This window comes from Pristis pectinata, chromosome 5, assembly GCF_009764475.1.
Source record: "Pristis pectinata isolate sPriPec2 chromosome 5, sPriPec2.1.pri, whole genome shotgun sequence".
Classification (NCBI taxonomy): domain Eukaryota; kingdom Metazoa; phylum Chordata; class Chondrichthyes; order Rhinopristiformes; family Pristidae; genus Pristis; species Pristis pectinata.
This window is the reverse complement of record NC_067409.1, coordinates 34,264,564-34,283,264: the sequence shown is the minus strand read 5'-3', so window position 1 is coordinate 34,283,264 and position 18,701 is coordinate 34,264,564. Positions and strand designations below refer to the sequence as shown.

The window sequence follows — 18,701 nt, the reverse complement described above, 5'->3', positions numbered from 1 at the left end:
CTCTTCCTGCAGATTGATACATGGATGTACGTGTAGATGTAATATAAAGGTGTTTGAATTGCCATGGTTGTATTGAGATGAACTTTATTCAGTTGATAATCTGGATGTAATACCTATATCTGAGAGTATTTCATTTTCCTGTTGACGAAAGTAACACTGAGAATGAGAAGCAACATTTAGAAATTGCACATTTAGGAGGGACATCTTCAACAAATGATGAGTTACACTACAGTCTTCTCTTTAGCATTGTTGCTTTTGGGTGAGCGGTCCTTCTGCTATCAAGTGAATTCTGGTCGAATACGTATGTCTGTGTGGATGTATGTATCTGAGTGGGATGTCGGCTGAAAACAGTGTTGAGATCCTCCCAGTAGTCTGCCATGGACTAATGTTACAGATGGATATTGTGGCTAATAGCCCCTTCCTCTTGTGTTTTGCTATCTGTCAATATCAGACTATTTGTTAGTATCAGGGATAGGTTGTCATACAAGGAATATCTTAAGCCACTAAAGATAAATCAATATATTAACATCCTCACATCCACAGGAGGAGGAGATCAGGTTATATTTGAAGGACTAAGCTTAAGTCTTCACCCAGGGGTTTTGGGATAATACTAATGCTGAAATGAAAGGTTTTAAGTTAGTTCATTAAAACAAAAATCCAAAACAAAGAAATATTCTGCTGTTCAGTAGATTTCTAGAGTCCACAGGACTACTTTTATAAATGGATTGGCTGTATTACAGGCAGTGGCACACGGATATCTATATTTCTCCTTTGTTTCCAACTTCCTTTGCAATAGCCCTCTCTCACATTCACTGCTCTCTTTCTCATTTTCTGTCTCTCATTATTTCTCTATGACTCTATGGTGGGCCGAAGGGCCTGTTTTGTGCTGTATGAACTCACTCTCTCCACACCTCCTTTCTCCCTCTCTCCAAGCCTCCCATATCCAAGCCCTGTCCCAACTTCCTAGGCCTCCCTTACTCTTTCTCCTCCTAACTTTGTATTTCCCTTCCCACCCTCACCCTACAAGCCCCTCCCAAACAGATCTCCCCTCTCCCCAGCTCCAGTTTCCTTTTCCCCCTTTCCGAACCACCATCCCTCTTTCCTTCCCCATGTCCTTCTTCTTTCCACTCTCACCTTCCCCTCCCCCCTTTCTCATCTCTGAATTTTTCATTTTCTCTCTGTCCATCTCTCCTTCCATCTCATTGATTCCCTCTGACTCCTCAAATATTTTAATATTGGCTGTGGGGAATTTGTAAGAACCACACTTTGTTCATTATGACATTAAAGAGATCAACTAAACTCATGCACCTGATCAAGGCAGTGGCCTTCACTCTGTTGTAATATGATGTTGGTTTATCGATTTGGATAAACACCATGTTGTATAAGAACACTCAAGAAGCCAGTCCTGCCATTCAATAGGATCATGGCTGATCTGCCCCAGACCTCCATTCCTCCTCTTCTGTGCCAGTTACACATAGCTCTGATCTTTCAAAAAATTATCTACCTCCTCTTTAAATACTTCCAGTGATCAAGCCTACAAGACCTTTTTGGGAAGAGAGTTCCAGAGATTTACCACCCTCTGTGAGAAGAGAATCTTATGCATCTCAGATTTAAATGACCACCCCCTTATCTTGGTATTGGTATTGATCTTACGTCCCCTTGTTCTAGACTCTCCCACTAGTGGAAACATCCCAACATCGACCCTGTCATGCCCCCTTAGGATATTGTATGTTTCAATAAGATCACCCCCTCATTCTTCTAAACTCCAACATATACAGATCTAACTTTAGAGACACAAGAGACTGCAGATGCTGGAATCTGGAGCAAGAAACAAGTTGCTGGAGGAACTCGGCGGGTCAGGTAGCACCTGTGGAGGCAGAGTGATAGTGGACGTTTTGGGTTGAGACCCTGCATTAGGAATGATGCATGGTCTCGACCCGGAAGGTTGACTGTCCCTTTGCCTCCACAGATGCTGCCTGATCTGCTGAGTTCCTCCAGCAACTTTTTTATTTGCTCCAGATCTATTTATTTCAGCGTTTTGTTATAGGACAACACTCTCATCCCTGGAATTAGCCTAGTGAATGTTTTCTGGGCTTCCTTCATTATTTCCTTCCTTTCTTAGATAAGGGGACCAAAACTATGCACAGTACTCTAGATGTGGCTTCACTAACACACTGTTTAATTGTAACAAAGTTTCTCTTTTTCTACACTCCAAATCCCTTGTAGTAAAGGCCAATATACCATTTGTCTTCCTAACTATTTGCTGACCTGCAGACTAAATTTTTGTGTTTCATGCTTAAGAATACCTAGATCTCTCTGTACTCCACTCATTTGCAGTCACTCTCCATTTAGATAATAGTATCTACTGAGATAAAAGTGGATGACAGCACGCTTTCTTACATAAACTTTATTTGCCAAGTCTTTTACCCAATCACTCAACCAATATGTAAGTGTTGCAGACTGCAGATATCTCAGTGCCACCTGCCCTCCCACTTACTTTCACATCATCATCTCTTTATCAAATTTTACTCATTTTCTTTACTCTTCTCCTGAAGTCTTCTTTAAGAATTATTTAACGATCTGTGCCCACTAGCCTTGCCAAGTGGTTATAATTGAGCAAACATGTAGACTATGGTAGTGGGCTGTTCACTTTGAAGGATATGACGACTGTATTGAATCCAGTGATTACTGAACAGCCCACAAATATATTTTTGAGCTGGCTGGTGTTGCATTGTCCAATCACTGCTGGTGAAGCTCCTCCTACAACAAAATGGCATATTATTATTGAATAAATCATCCAAATGGACACTAATTGACAGTATACCTGCTAACATCTGACAAGGAAAGATCGTGTACAAGAGTACATAAAAACATTTTGGGGTGAGAAAAATTAATCCATCCCTCGAGCAAGTATCCAGTAATAGATCCAGTGCCATGCACAGTCAGCCTCTCTCCAACTTATCAAATCTCCTGGAGGACATAAATAACAATAGGAATGCACTTAAAAAACTAAATTGGATATGCTCCAGATTATAAACGTAATTATCTATACTTTTCAATCCTGACCAAATGTGTTTCGGTGTTTGATGTTGCCATGGACACAACAGCAGTGCATAGTGCATCCCAAAATCTTCAATGCTGTTCAAACCAAAGAGGTAGCATCATTCTTTCCTCTCAGTGTTCACTCTGGATATATGCTGAAAAACCAGAACTGCTGATAAAAAGTAATGAAGCCAGATTCTCCGATGCAACTCCTTAATCTTTTTCATTATAATGATTTTCTTGATTGTAATTGAATATAAAATTAAGACATATTCAACCTATTTACTTAGTATTTCTTTTCCTTTTTGCTATATATTTTCCTTTGTTTAATTCCTCATTCCACACTGGTCTCTAGTTAGCCAGCCCATGCAAGCTGGCTTCTTCTGCCTCTGCTATAGCTGCTTTGCAACAACCATTGAATGATGCAGGAAATAATGTTGATAAAGCTATCCTTAGGTATTGCATCCAGCCTCCTTGGGAAACCAGGTTTAGGTGCTGACCCTGCCTGTTACATATCTATGATGACACAGCCCGAGAGCACTCACTGACCAAAGTCACATAGGTAGACCGATTAAGTACAGAATAGTCAGGCTGACATCAGACGTGGGCAAATTATTGGAAAAGGGTCTTTGGGACCTCACAACACAATATTGGAAGGGTGTGTCTGGCTAAATTAATGGAAATTTGTTGAGGAGTGAACAAGGAGCGTGGATGCATTTAAGGTAATGTACATGGATTTTAGCCAGGCACTTGACAGAGTCCCATCAGGACGATTAGTGAAAACCCATGAGATGCAAGGGAAATTGCCAATTGGATTCAAAATTGGCTCATTTGGAAAACATACAGGGTAATAGTTGACATCATTTTTAATGACAGAAATGTCATTTAACAGTGAGGTTTTTGCAGGACTCAGAACTGGGTCATTTGCATTTTGTGAGATATTCATTGAAAAGTGAAAGGGGGGTTGAACATAGAATAGCACAGCACAGGAACAGGCCCTTTGACCCACTAAGTCTGCACTGGACATGATGCCAATCTAACTAATCCCACCTGCCTTATCTCTCTATTCCCTGTCTGTTCATGTGTCTGTCTAAATATCTCTAAATTATTGCTATCTTATCTGTTTCTACCACCTTCCCTGGCTGTGGGTTCCAGACGCCTTCCATTCTCTGTGTAAAAAAAAACACTTGCCCCGCAAATCTCCTTTAAACTTTCCCCCCTCTCGCCTTAAAGGTATGCTCTCTAGTACTAGACATTTCTGCCCTGGGAAAAGGACTCTGACTACCTACCCAATCTATGCCTCGCGTAATTGTATATACGTCTGGTCACTCGGCAGCTTCTGACACTAATCCAAGTTCGTCCAACATCTCCTTATAGCTAATACTCTCCAATCCAGGCAAAGTCCTGGTGAATCTCTTCTGCACCCTCTCCAAAGCCTCCATCCACATCCTTCCTGTAATGTGGAGACCAGAACTGCACACAATATTCCAAATGTGACCCAACCAAAGTTTCATACAGCTGCAACATGACTTCCCAGATTTTAAAGTCAATGCCCTGATCGATGTATGTAAGCATCCCATATGCCTTCTTTACCACCATAACCACTTATGTTGCCACTTTCAGGGAGCTATGGACTTGCAACCCAAAATCCCTCTGGGATTCCTGAATGTCCTGCCATTTACTGAATTTTTTGTGTTTGAACTCTCAAAGTGCAATACCTCACACTTGCCTAGATTAAACTCCATCTGCCATTTCTCTCCCCAAATTTCCAACATATTGATATCCTGCTGTATCATTTGACAACTTTCCTCACTATCCACAACCCCACCAATTTTTGTGTTGTCTGCAAACTTACTAATCAGATCGTTTTCATCCAAATCATTATATATTACAAACAACAGAGGCCCCAGCACTGATCCCTGTGGAACATCACTGGTCACAGACATCCAGTCAGAAAGACACCCATCCATCACTACCCTCTGTTATATCCAACTTACTAACTCACTGTGAATCCCATATGACTTAATTTCTGGGCCAGTCTACCATGAGGGCCCTTGTCAAATGCTTTACTAAAGAGGTTAGTGAGAAATTAGAGCCAATGGTATCACAAAGCATCCAAAATTCTTCATTCAGGCTAAATGGGTGTTTATAATGTAGACTGAATAAATTCATTCCATTACCATATCTAAATTAAAACAATGAAGTAACCTGTTGTAAAGTACTTTATTTTATGTATTTCATGGTGCTGAATGATTTGGTAACATTCATTTTGTTGTACAACTTAATCCTGAGAAGTTAGTAAAAGATTTCACAAAGCATCTAAAATTCTTGTAGACAACATCCACTACCCTACCCTCATCAATCATCTTGGTCACCTCGTCAAAAAAACTCAATCAAATTTGTCAGATAGCCCCCCCCCCCCCACCGTCTCACACACAAATCCATGCTGACTATTCCCTATAAGTCCATGCTTTTCCAAATGTGAGTAAATCCAATCCCTAAAAATCTTCAATAATTTCCCTACCACAGATATAAAACTCCCAGCCTATAATTTCCTAGATTATCCCTGTAGCTCTTCTTAAACAAAGGAACAACATTGGCTATTCTCCATTCCTCTGTGACCTCACCTGTGGCTCAAGAGGATACAAAGATCTCTGTCAAGGCCCTAGTGTTTTCCTTCCTTTCCTCCCTCAATATCCTGGAATAGATTCCATCGGATCCTGGGGACTTATCCACCTTAAGGTTTTCAAGACAACCAACAACCCTTTCTTAATATTGGCATATCAACTTACCCCTCCCATCATTCATGTCCTTTTCCTTGGTGATGAGAAGTACTCATCAAGCACCTCACCCACTTCTTCTGGTTCCACACATAAATTCCCTCCTTTATCCTTGAACTCACCATTTATCCTTTCCTTAGCTGCCCTCTTGCTTCTAATATCGGTACAAAATACCATGGCATTCTCCTTAATCCTAATTACCAAGGATATTTCATGGCCCCTTTTAATTCGTTATGTAAGTTCTTTCCTGCTTGCTTTATATTCCTAAAGGGCCTTGTCCAATTTCAGTTTCCTAAACTTTACATATACTTCCTTTTTCTTTTTAATAAATTTACAATGTCTCAGTCATCCAGGGTCTTGAACCTTGCCTTCCTTATTTTTCATTCTCAAACAACTTTTTTTTTACTTATTAAGAAGTGTTGGTCCAGAGCTCACTGCCTGAAAGAGTGGTGGAGACAGAACCACTTACTGCATTTAGAACGCAAGAGTGAAAACCAGGACTCAACGTAGCAAGAGCTGGGAAATGGGATTAAACCAACAAAATCCTTTCTTTGGCCTGCATGGTACAATGAGTCATATGGCCGCCTTTGTGTACCATAAACTTCCTTGATCTTATTTCTAAGTTAATAAACAAGTATGGCAGTGGTTCACCAGCTGCACTGGATTTGAAGAGCAGACACCAGATTCTGCAGAAATTCCTAGGACTGGAGTGATTTCTACAGTCTGACTCTGAGGCTGGTAGAAGAAAGGCATTGGGAAGGAATAAAAGTCTCAGAGTTTATTCTTACTTGATCTTTATCACTGCCAGCAAGCCTGCTGTTTTTAAGGCCTATCTTGTAGTGATTAAAGTGAAAGTAACTCTGCTCTTTGATTATAAATGTATTTACTTTCTTTTGGGAAGGGGGCAGTTAAAATCTCTTAGGTATTTAAGGTATAATTTAATGAACCATTTTCACCTGTTTGTCTCTGTATTTGACACGCATAAAGTTTTGAGTTTGTTTCTTTACTGTTTGTACATTGCCATATTTTTGATTTGTATTTGCCTCTGTACTTTTTTGTTGGGATTATTCCCATTCATTCAACTCCTGTTTTCCTTCCTTCCCCTCACCCAATAACCTGGACCTTTCTACGTATATAGCTATTGATTTAGATGCAAGTGGCTTAGATGCAGAAAGACATTGATTCCCCAGCAAACCACCGGTCCCCTATAACCCAGTGTAAAACACTGTAACGTCTCCCCAGTCTAAAGAGAAAAGAATGCCCTTCTTTAAGAAGGTAACCACACTTCCTAAACTCCAGTCTGTCGCACGTGCTAAGCGCCAGTATGTCACTCAACAAGTCTTGTATTTGTTTGTGTCCTGTGAAAGGTCAATAACATGCATGCTTTGTTATTCTTTGTTTCTTCTTTAATATTTCTATAGCTAAACAGAAGCAGAAATCGGTAAGTTCACATTGTTATACGTTCCTCCTGCCAGCTGGCTAATTAGCATTGAAATCCTCAAATCATCCATTATGAGTATTTTTCTTTAAAAACGGTTGTAACAAAAAGACCTTATATTCATGACAACATGAATTAAATTTACTGTCACTTGTTCTGAAATATGCTTATGGGCTCATCCAGTATTATTTATAAATTTTCAAGAATGCTAATTATGTCACTGGGACATTTCCTGCTGCCTAACAATTGGGTTACCAGAACTCTGTGTGGAAGTTGGACATTAAGTTGTGAAAAAACAAAGAAGTTCTTTAATTTCTGGCTGTTGTTGTGCTTGTTTGATCTTTTTGTGAGGTGTGTTAATTTCTGTCATCTTGGTGCTTGTGTTTCTGCTTTGCTGTTTTGCATGTTATATTTTAAGGAATGATTTAAGAACTGAGTAATGTGCGGTTACAGATTGGATGTTTAATTACGTTTGGATATTTTGTACCCGTTTGGAAGAATCTAACACCATAGCTTTCAGCTATTGGGGGTAAATGTCAAATAAAACAAATGTGTGGATAAAAAGGTTTTTTTAAAAAAACTGAAAATGCTGGAAATTTGAAAGGAGTAAATGCATTGAAAGGTCCAGGGAAGGCACAGCAATTAATGGATCCAGATTCAGCATTCTCTGCCAGTTTCCTCAGGGGGCCTTGCCTAAAGCAGAACTTCCACCAAATAAGGTAACTTCCATGACAGGCAGCTTCCGGGTCAGGAGCAACCTCTGCCTGGTAGTTGGACTTTCCACCATTTGTTATTAATTTATACTTCAACATGGAGCACATCAGTTTGAAGGTAATGAATCCTTCTTGATTTGACATGTCTGTATTGGACATTGTTTTTATATTTTATAAACCTGTCCCATTTACTTGGGTTTTTAAAGAAAATTTAATTGCCATCAGTGCTGAGCACAGATTGACAGCTAGAGCACTGATATCCTCAGGTCACAGTTGCTTCAATCTCTGGCCCATGAAAACTTAAGGTACCCTCCATAAGGGGTGCTCCATGGTCAGGTGGGGTCTCTGTCTTGAGACTCCGTGTGACATCACATCCTCCCCTTGCTGTCTTCTCACAGGTGGAGCACGCTGATTCGGCCAGTGCCATGATGGAGTCTGATTGTAGCTCTAAGTCTGAATGGGACGCTCCATAGGGAAATGGCCCATCATTACTGCACAGCTAAGTCCCTTCCCCGCCCTGATTTCTCCCTCACCCTGTAATTCCACTCTCCCCCACCCTGCTGGTTCTTGTTTGCCCACACCCACCCACCACACCCCCGACTACCGGCCCCTATTTTCCTTCATGGAATCAGAGAATCACAGAAAGGTTGCAGGAGAGGTGGTGGTGCTTTGGTGCTTCCAGTCCATACAGGTCTTATGTAAGAATAAACCAGCCAGTCTCACTCTCCACCCTCTTCTTGTAATCCTGCAGATTCTTTCCCTCCAAGCTCCCATTTGAATGCAATAATTGAATCTGCCTCCACTACAGTGTGTTCCAGACTGTAACCACTCACCCAGTAAAATATTTCCTCGTGTCACTTTTGATTCTTTTGCCAGCCACCTTTGTTCTTTGACCCCTTAATATTTGAGCTCTTCATGAAAGGGATATGTTTTCTCTGTTGGCTCTGTCTATACATTTCATGATTCTTAATTACCTCCTCTGTTCCATTGAGAACAACACCATTTTTTTTACCAGTCTATCCACATAAGTGCTTCACCTCTGGAATAATTCCAGTAAATTTCTTCTGCATTTTCTCTAAAACCTTTACTGCTTTCCTGTTTCCTCAGATGCGGTGCAGAGAACTGGAGTCAATACTCCCAATATGGTTGTAGAGTTATCCAGCACAGAAACAGGCCCTTGTCCAACTTGTCCATGATGACCAAGTTGTCAACCTGAGCCAGTCACATTTGACTGAAGGAAGCTTAAAGGGAACTAAATGGAAATTGACTCATAGTTGAACCAGTGTTTTATAAAGGCTCTTCATGACTCTTTGTTCATTTACTCAGTTCCTCTTGTTGTAAAGCCCAGGACCTCATAGTTTTTTTTTAAACTACTTTTTCAATCTCCTGTGCCACTTTCATTGAAATACGCATTTGTTCTCCCATGTACTCTGTTCATGTACCCCTTTTAGAACTGGGTTGATGTTGCCTCTTCTCATTTATTCTGCACATTTCTTTGCATTAAGTTTCCTCTGTCACGTGGCTACCATGAAGAAATCCTTTTAACAGTACTGATGTGCTTCTCAGAAGGCATGATTCCATAAGACATAGGAGCAGAATTAGGCCATTTGGCTCATCGAGTCTGCTCCACCATTCGATCATAGCTGATTTATTTTTCCCTCTCAACCCCATTCTCCTGCCTTCTCCCCGTAACCTTTGACACCCTTACTAATCAAGAACCTATCAACCTCCGCCTTAAATATATCCAATGACTTGGGCTCCACAGCCGTCTGTGGCAATGAATTCCACAGTTTCACCACCCTCTGGCTAAAGAAATTCCACCTCATCTCTGTTCTAAAGGGACATCCTTTTATTCTGAGGCTGTGCCCTCTGATCCTAGACTCTCCCACCACTGGAAACATCCTCTCCACGTCCATTTTGTCCAGGCCCTTCAATATTCAGTATGTTTCGATGAGATCCCCCCTCATTCTTCTAAAATCCAGCGGTTAGAAGCCCAGAGCCATCAAATGCTCCTCATACATTAATGCTATCATCCCTGGGATCATTGTTGTAAACTTCCTCTGGACCCTCTCCAATGCCAGCACGTCCTTTCTCAGATATGGGGACCGAAACTGCTCACAATACTCCAAGTGTGGTCTGGCCAATGCCTTATAAAGCCTCAGCATTACATCCTTCCTTTTATATTCTAGTCCTCTCAAAATGAATGCTAACATTGCATTTGCCTTCCTTACTACCTTTAGTTAACCTTTAGGGAATCCTGCACTAGGACTCCCAAGTCCCTTTGCACCTCAGATTTCTGAATTTGCTCCCTGTTTAGAAAATAGTCTACGCCTTTATTCCTTCTACCAAAGTGCATGACCATACACTTCCCCAAGCTGTATTCTACCTGCCACTTCTTTGCCCATTTTCCCAACCTGCCCAAGTCCTTCTGCAGACTTCCTGCTTCCTCAACACTACCTGCCCCTCCACCTATCTTTGTATTATCCGCAAACTTGGCAACAAAGCCCTCAATTCTGTCATCCAGATCATTAACATATAACATGAAAAGTAGTGGACCCAACACGGACCCCTGCAGAACACCAGTAGTCACTGGCAGCCAACTAGAAAATGCCCCCTTTATTCCCACTCTTTGCATTCTGAAGTCAGGCTAACCGGCCTATAATTTCCTATCTTTTGCCTCCCCTCCTTAGAGTGGAGCGACATTTGTGATTTTCCAGTCCTCTGAAACCACTCCTGACTCTCATGATTCTTGAAAGATCACTACTAATGCTTCCACGATCTCTTTAGCTACCTCTTTCAGAACCTTGGGTCAGGTCCGGGTGACTTATCTACCTTCAGATCTTTCAGCTTCCCAAGCACCTTCTCCTTAGTAGTAGTGACTATACTCACTTCTGCCCCCGACTCTCTCGAATTTCTGGCACATTGCTGGTGTCTTCCACAGTGAAGACTGATGCAAAATACTTATTCAGTTTGTCTGCCATTTCTTTGTTCCCCATTACTACTTCTCCAGTGTCATTTTCCAGCGGTCCGATGTCCACTCTTGCCTCTCTTTTACTCTTGGAAGGTACTAGTCATTTTTTTTAAAGCTTCTTAAATGATGTAAATCACAAAAAAATTCTTAGGCATGTCCTAATTTTAGGCACGTCCTAAAAAAAAATTAGGCACGTCCTAATTTTTGGTGATCTGCAACTTGTGCACTAAAAATGGATGAAACCTAATTTCCAGCTGTAAGGTGAATGTAGAGGAAGGAAATGAGTGTTGTACCCCTGAGAAGACTGAAATTGGGCCTGTCTAAGGATTTGGCCCAGATTAACCTTGTACACTGACTAATGCAGGTCTGCCTTTGCTTCCTTTGTCATAGAGTCACTCAGCATGGAAACAGGCCCTTCAGCCCACTTTGTCCATGATGACTATTGAGCACCCATCTATACTAATCCCATTCACCAGCATCTGATCCATTGCCTTCTGTGTCTTGGCAATTCAAGTGGTCATGTAATTACTTATGTTGTGGGAGTCTCCACCTTCACAGCCCCCTCAGCCTCTTTGGGACTCGTGCTGCTGACTATGTGATGAGCAGGTGGCCAGCATCCCAGTTCCTACTCCCTTCTTCTGGCCAGTGCTTGGCATTGATATTCCAAAGAGGAAACCTCTGCTGCTGATCCCAGTGGATTTTCTGGGGTCAGGTGGTTGGCTATCCTACACATACCAGAATGAATGCATTTTTGCTTTCTCCATCAGATGAGACAAAATTCACCTCTTTTGTTTTTGAACCATAACCTGCCCCACTTCCACACTGAGCAATGGGCTTCCATTGTTTTCTGTTCTTCCTGCAATATGTCGAGAAATGGTAGATCTGGGCTGAAACCTATCTATACTTCAACGTGAACTGAAAAGCCGTGTCCTGAAACAATGTCGCCATATTTCATCGCCATTAAAATATTCCCGAATATATCTCCCATGTTAATGTCAGCAAGAGTAATGTTGTGAAAATAAAATGTAATTCCTGAGTGTATCTGTATATTCTGCTACTGCTTATGAACAGCTAATTGATCAGCAGAAAAATAAGGGTTTTCCCTTGGGTCAGTGCACTTGAAATATTTACTGCTCTGTAGTTGTGTAGGTAACATTGATGTGAATAGTAATGCTCAGAGTTACTGATGGGAGAAATTAGACCATCTACCTCAAATTAAATTTGACTTTTTATGATAGCTACAACCAAAGAAGAATAAACTTTAAAAGACACATATAAAACTAAGCATGGAAACAATCAGGGATTAAAATGTTTTTTTTATAATTACATGTGACTTTTATATAGTTTGTTCTTCTTTGGTTGTATTTCTTTGTTCAGCTTCCCATTAATTAGGCCATCTGTACTTGAGGCAAAATAATTGCATTAGACAATACAATTTATGGATTTTAGATCACACAGAGAAATTAGATAAATAATAATTTAGCACATGCAATCCATTTTGACAGAGAAAACACAATATTAAAGTTTTAAATATAGTTAAACATCTGCAATTTCATTCTCATTTTAAAGGGCTATTTTTTAACTGGAGAAATCATGGGCTCCCAAGTTACAATTGTGATATGGGCGTATAGGATTGGCATTCCTTCGGTCCAAATTTCAAGTGACAGCCTCTGGAACTTGGTGCTTAAATATGACTCAAAGTCTCTAGTGACTTCTGTTTTTAAGCTATTTAAATATTTACTTTGTTAGCATATGTCTCTGCTACCTCTGGGGACCAAATACTCCCAGTTGTTGATTACTCCACAATTGTTGTCCTTTAGTAAGGGGTCAACCCTTGAAAACCTTTAATGAGCTCTGTTTTATTGGCACCACATGCCAGGCTTCATACAACAGGGTTCCTGTGCTAGGCTGCCAGGCATGACATGGCATCTGTTACTGTGCATCATTCATTAGCCACCAAGGTAATCAGTATCATAGCAACATATTACATTAGGAAGGCATGTCCTTTTATTTTTCTATTGTTGTACATAATGATTGAAAGGAAAATTGCAGCTAAGTTCCATAAATATTTATTTTATTTCTAAAATTGTATTTGTAATCAAGGTCTTAGTTGGAAGATTAGTTGGCCATTTCTTTGTGTGACTAAGCTGTTGATTAGGATTGAAGTCTGATTTCTTTTTCATTTACTGATGGGAAATAAAAACTCTCAGCATAATTTTGAAGAAATTTTGACTTTAATCTAACAATGTAGGCAGAAAAGATTCACTGGTGTTGTTTGTTCATGCCCTACGAGGTTGCTGTTGAACGATGGGAGAATTGGAAATTATTTTGTTCAGAATGTTCCAAGAATATGTTTTCTTCACACAGACTGAGCACGTCCCTCCCTACGATGTAGTGCCTTCTATGCGACCGGTAGTTCTAGTGGGGCCTTCTCTGAAAGGATATGAGGTAAGCTGATGAAGGACAGATCTGTGATATACTCCAGATTTCAGAGAAAACATTTTTAAGAACTAATATAATTAAGGCTCATTAATTGAATTTTGGGAGGGAGCGGTGGGGATCAGAAAGATGCTGGATTGGGATGGTAAAGAGGAAAAGCATTAACGTTAGGGCCTCAAAATGGTGGCTGATGATGGAGAAGGTCAGAGGATTGGTGGCGGGGGTTATGGGTGAGAACAGAGGCTCCGAGTCAGAGTGTGGACAAGCAGTAAAATCTGATCAACGGGCCAGGTGAGTGAGAGGATACACGGACAGGCCAAGGCAAGAACCGTTTATGATACAGTTAATACAAAGAATGCTGTTTGGCCCATCGAGTCCATGTCAGTTTCCAGCAGAGCACTCCTGTCAGTCACATTCCCCTTCTGTTTATTTGTCCGTAGCCCTGGACTTAGTCCTTTTCACACCGGCCCATCAGCTCCCCTTTGCTAGCAACTTGCACTGAGGAGTAATTTATAGAAGCCAATTAATATTCCAACACATTTTCGGGATGGGGGAGGAAACTGGAGCTCCCACAGGTAACCCACGCAGTCACAGGGAGATCATGCAAACTCCACACAGATGGCACCCAGGGTCAGGATTGAACCTGGGTCCATGGAGCTGTGAGGCAGTAAAGTTGACATTGGGACATGTGTGGGTAAGGAGTACCAACACGACCTGTGAACAGAGAATATTATCTTCCCTGTGAATTTTTTTTTGAAGCACACATATCCCAGCTGGTGTGATTCTTATTTTCAGAAATATAGCCGTCTAGAAATTGGATTGCATAGTGCCACAATTTCAATAAAACAATGTGAACTTACTTCAAGTTCCAAAAAGTCGACAATCTTCCTTCCAGGTTCCCCCAGTCTTATGTGGTAACTCACAGAGGAGTTCAGACTTGTGCAGCATTAGATTGTATTGCATATCTCAGGATGCTTCTTAAGTGATTTTGGTCCATACGTTCATTGTCCATGCACCGCACAGGCCGCTTATGCTGAAACAGGATTTCACAGCACTTGAGAGGCCTGTTTTATCATTCATCTGAGGACATGCCTGAGGCCCAGTCCCAAAATGTGGAGTCCGGCACAGGGAAGCCACCTCAGGTCATTCATCTTTAAGTAAAATACTATTACATCATGGTGGTTCTTCCTCAGAGACAGAAATAGAAAATGCTGGATATATTCAACAGTGAATTAATTTCTGTGGAAAGAGCAGCACAGTTAATGTTCCACATCAGTGAGGTCTGAGTTCTGATGAAAGGACATCGCCGTGAAGCATTACCAACATAACTTCCATGCACGCAGTGTGCTTCCAGCATTTCTTGATTTCATCTCTGACCAAACATGAGGGTGAGAGCAGACACCATATCTAAATAGTTAATAGTATCTCTGCAAGTGATATGTGCACACGTGAACAAATTTCTTAAAGTAAATGGAAATGTTTTATTCTTTCATTTTGAATCTTTAGAGGGTAAGGTATAATGTGCAATGTTCATTTTATCTAGCTGAGTTTTACAAGCTAAATTTTAGTTTGCAATGTTATTTTGTAAGCAATAATTCTTTATGCAGTTTCCCAATTTTTTCATTTTCACAGATAGTAAGCAACAATCAGATCATCTCATGATAGTTCACCAGAATGTTCTGAGTATTCCAGCTGTAAAAATGCATATTCAGTGTTTCTCTTGCAGTTTTCCAAATAGAACTACAATAGATAGCTTCCCTTTCTTGACTATATTAAATTGAAATCATTTGATTTTTGTGTCCAGTTTGGAATGTGCAAAGACTTGTAAAGGGGTGGCTTTGCTAGTACAAAAAAAAGTAGGACCATTGGCAAAATAGACATTTTCAGACACTTATATAATTTATAGAATAAATGTTATTGTTGATTAAAGGGTGGAAATCCTGTCTTGGATATGTTTACCATACCTAAAGGATGGCTTCAAACTGAAAATGCAAACAAATGCTGGAGGGTTGTTAGGTGTGATTTCACCTAAGGATTTTCACCTCAGAATAGTAAGAATGCAAAACTAGTCCATGGGTTGGTGACGAGCTTGTCTGGTTTGGCCACATCCTCGTGCAACCAGGTAGCAAAAATAGAGCGGTAAACCTATGGAATCATTTACTGAAGGTAACAAAGATACATAATTTGAAAAACTTCAACAGTGTATTGATCAGTGCTTTAGAGAGCGGTCAGTTGAGGGATATAGTTTTTCTAGGATCAATCAGGTGAGTTTTCGTAGATCATATTTACCTGAGTTCCCAACTCGGTACTGAACTCTCCCTGCCAAATACAGGCATCACATGAATCCATTTTGTTCATTTTAAAATCCTGGAAACTCTCTGCAAGATGTTATTTATATTCAATTTTAGGCATCAGGTCAAAATAAGTGGATTTGTATTCCATTTTATTGTTAAAATTCAGGTTATTCATTAATTCCATATTATTGCTTTCTTCAGGTGACAGATATGATGCAAAAAGCATTATTTGACTTTCTGAAACACAGATTTGAAGGAAGGTATGTACTGTTCTGTTGGACTTCTGGGAAGTAATGCCTGTACTGGAGACATTATGTGCAATAAAGCTTTTACGTCTCAGTATTATCAATTCATGTGTTTATAACAAAAGCATGATCCCAAAATCTCCAGTCCTCACAGGTAGTATTATTCTGACCTAATGCATTCGCTCTGTTTCTCTCCCACAGATGCAGCCTGACCCGCTGAGTATTTTCAGCATTTTAATAGTAGAATCATAACATGCACATTATTTTATTGATCAAGTAATCACTGTATTCTGGCCCTCTTGTTTTTTTTCCTTATTTGCCCCCCTGAATTGTTACTTGCCCTTTTTAAAATTTATTCAGTATTTTATTCTGAACCAATTTTCTATAGCCTCTTGCCCAGTGACCTCTTCCAGACATTCAACAACATTACCATTGATGAGTCTCCCACCATCAATAAACTGTGGATCACCATTGACCAGAACCTTAACTAGACCAGTCAGTCCTGATGCAGTTTTGACCCGAAACATCGACAATTCCTTTTGCCCCAACAGATGCTGCTCAGCACGTTAAGTTCCTCAAGGAGTTGTGAGTTCCTCCAGATTCCAGCATCTGCACTCTCTTGTGTCTCAACCACATGAATAATCTGGTTACAAGAGCAGGTGAAAGGCTGTGGCAAGTGACTCATCTCCTGATTTCCCAAAGCCTTTCCAGCATCTGCAAGTCACAAGGGAGGAGTGTGATGGAATGTTTGCCATTTGCCCGGTTAAATGCTGCTCTGGCAACATTTAAGAAATTTGACACCATCCAGGATTAAGCAGCTCATGTGACTGGTCCTTCATTCACCAACCTTAGCACTCATTCCCTCCTTTCCTGGTGCACCATCGCTGCAGTGTCTACCGTCTACAAACTGCTCTGCAATTGCTCACCTGGGCTACTCCTGCAAACCCGCAATCTCTGTCACCAAGAGCAAGGGCAGCAGGTGCATGGAAGCTACACCATCTGCACATTCCTCTCCAAGTCATACAACATCCTGACTCGAAATTTCATTATCACGGGACTAAAATCCTGGAACACTGTGCCCAAAAGTGCTGTGTGTTTGTGCCTTCACTAGAAGCACAGGAGTGGTTCAAGAAGGTGTCTCAACACCACCTTGAGGGCAATCAGGGATGAGCAATAAATATTGGCCTTGCCAGAGATGCCCCCATCCTGTGTATGAATACAGAGGTTATTGCTACCTATGGGTCTGTTTCCAGACAAGGCATACCTTTTCAAAGGAGATTAGAAAATAATAGGAAATTACAGAAGTAAAAGGGAACAACTTACATTGACAATGAAACTGAAATTTGTTCAGCCTTGTCTCAGTTTGTTAGCACACTCAGTTCTGAGTTAGAATGTTGTAGGTTCCCCTTCCTGATCGGTGGACCAAAATCTAGGCTGACGCTCCAGACCAGTGCCAGAGAGAGTGTCACAGTGTTGTGCATGTCTTCTTTCAGATTAGTTCTTAAACTGAAGCACTGTCTGCCTTCTCAGGTAGTCACAAAAGATGGGCATAAAAGATCCCACGGTACTGTTCTAAAGGAGAACAGGCGGGTTTCCTTGGTGAATATCTAACTTTTATCCTTTGGCGTTATTTAAAATAAATTATTTGATCATTGCCGCATGGCTGTGTGAGTTTTCTATGCAAAGGTAAGCTGCTGCATTTCCGATAATACAACAGAACCTGCAGCTGAAGTGGATTTCATTGGCTGTAAAGCACAGTGGGATGTCCTGAGTATATAAAAGATGCTAGATAAATGCGAGTTGTTCTCTCTTCTCTCTATTAAGTACAGATTCAGTATGTTTGAATGGCTTTGAGCATATAATTTGGCAAGAAGCAGCACAGTTTTCATTATGGTTAGTCCACATAAATTTTTGATTTAACTTTATCACTTAAGCAATATACAGTTTACAGTTGGGTAACTAATGGGATCATTCATTGTTAAGAAATTAAAAACTGAAGTTTATAAGTATAATGGTTACATTTTTGTCAATATCATGCTTGTTACAAGAATATTTTGGTTTAAGATATTGAAATTACAATTTTGCATTTGCTAATCATCCATTTTGATTATTCATAGAATATCAATCACACGGGTTACAGCTGACATCTCCCTTGCCAAACGTTCAGTGTTAAATAATCCTAGTAAGCATGCAATAATCGAACGCTCGAACACAAGATCGAGCTTGGGTAAGTGTACTCATCCAGGTGTGTGATGTGTCATGTGGTTTTATTTCATTTTCTTCTCTAGCAAAGGCTAGAAAAAAATAACTTACTATGGTGAATGTTGGTTAAATTAGATTTAAAAAGTAGTCAAGCTTAACGTCATATTGACACATCAAAATGATAAATTTACACAAATGGTTTGCATTCTGTTTGTTGCAGTAAAGGCCAGTAAAACAGAAAAAGCTGAGTTGTTTAAAATCATGTTTCACAACAGATCAGAAAATATTAGTTATGATAATATTTTGGCTCTATTGGAAGAATTTTGGAAGTAGTTTCTTTCTGTGACTGTCATTCCTTTCCATTGCTTTTTCTTGAAGTCACTAATTACTGTTCTCTAGAATCAGGGTATTAACCTCAATCTTAGATCTCTGCCAATCTGCATTTAGCAGCTTGGAGTGTTACCGAAGGTCACTTTGTAACCATGCTGTCCTGAAGAAAACATCAAGAATTTCCCTGGCTGAGAATTCCCAATTGCATTGACTCAGTACCTCACTGCAAACCTCAGCATATGAGACA

The 18,701-nt window shown here is 40.4% G+C and overlaps 1 protein-coding gene across 6 annotated transcripts in view; it reads left to right on the top strand.

Annotated features, from left to right (window-relative positions):
- LOC127570364 (voltage-dependent L-type calcium channel subunit beta-2-like) overlaps positions 1-18,701 on the top strand; it is a 291,296-nt gene that overhangs the window by 258,788 nt on the left and 13,807 nt on the right. For all 6 annotated transcript variants that reach the window (XM_052015851.1, XM_052015854.1, XM_052015855.1 and 3 more), the window contains 4 exons: positions 7,244-7,263; positions 13,312-13,392; positions 15,879-15,937; positions 18,040-18,149. In XM_052015851.1, coding sequence (XP_051871811.1) covers positions 7,244-7,263; positions 13,312-13,392; positions 15,879-15,937; positions 18,040-18,149 — 270 coding nt within the window. The remainder of the gene's footprint in view (positions 1-7,243; positions 7,264-13,311; positions 13,393-15,878; positions 15,938-18,039; positions 18,150-18,701) is intronic.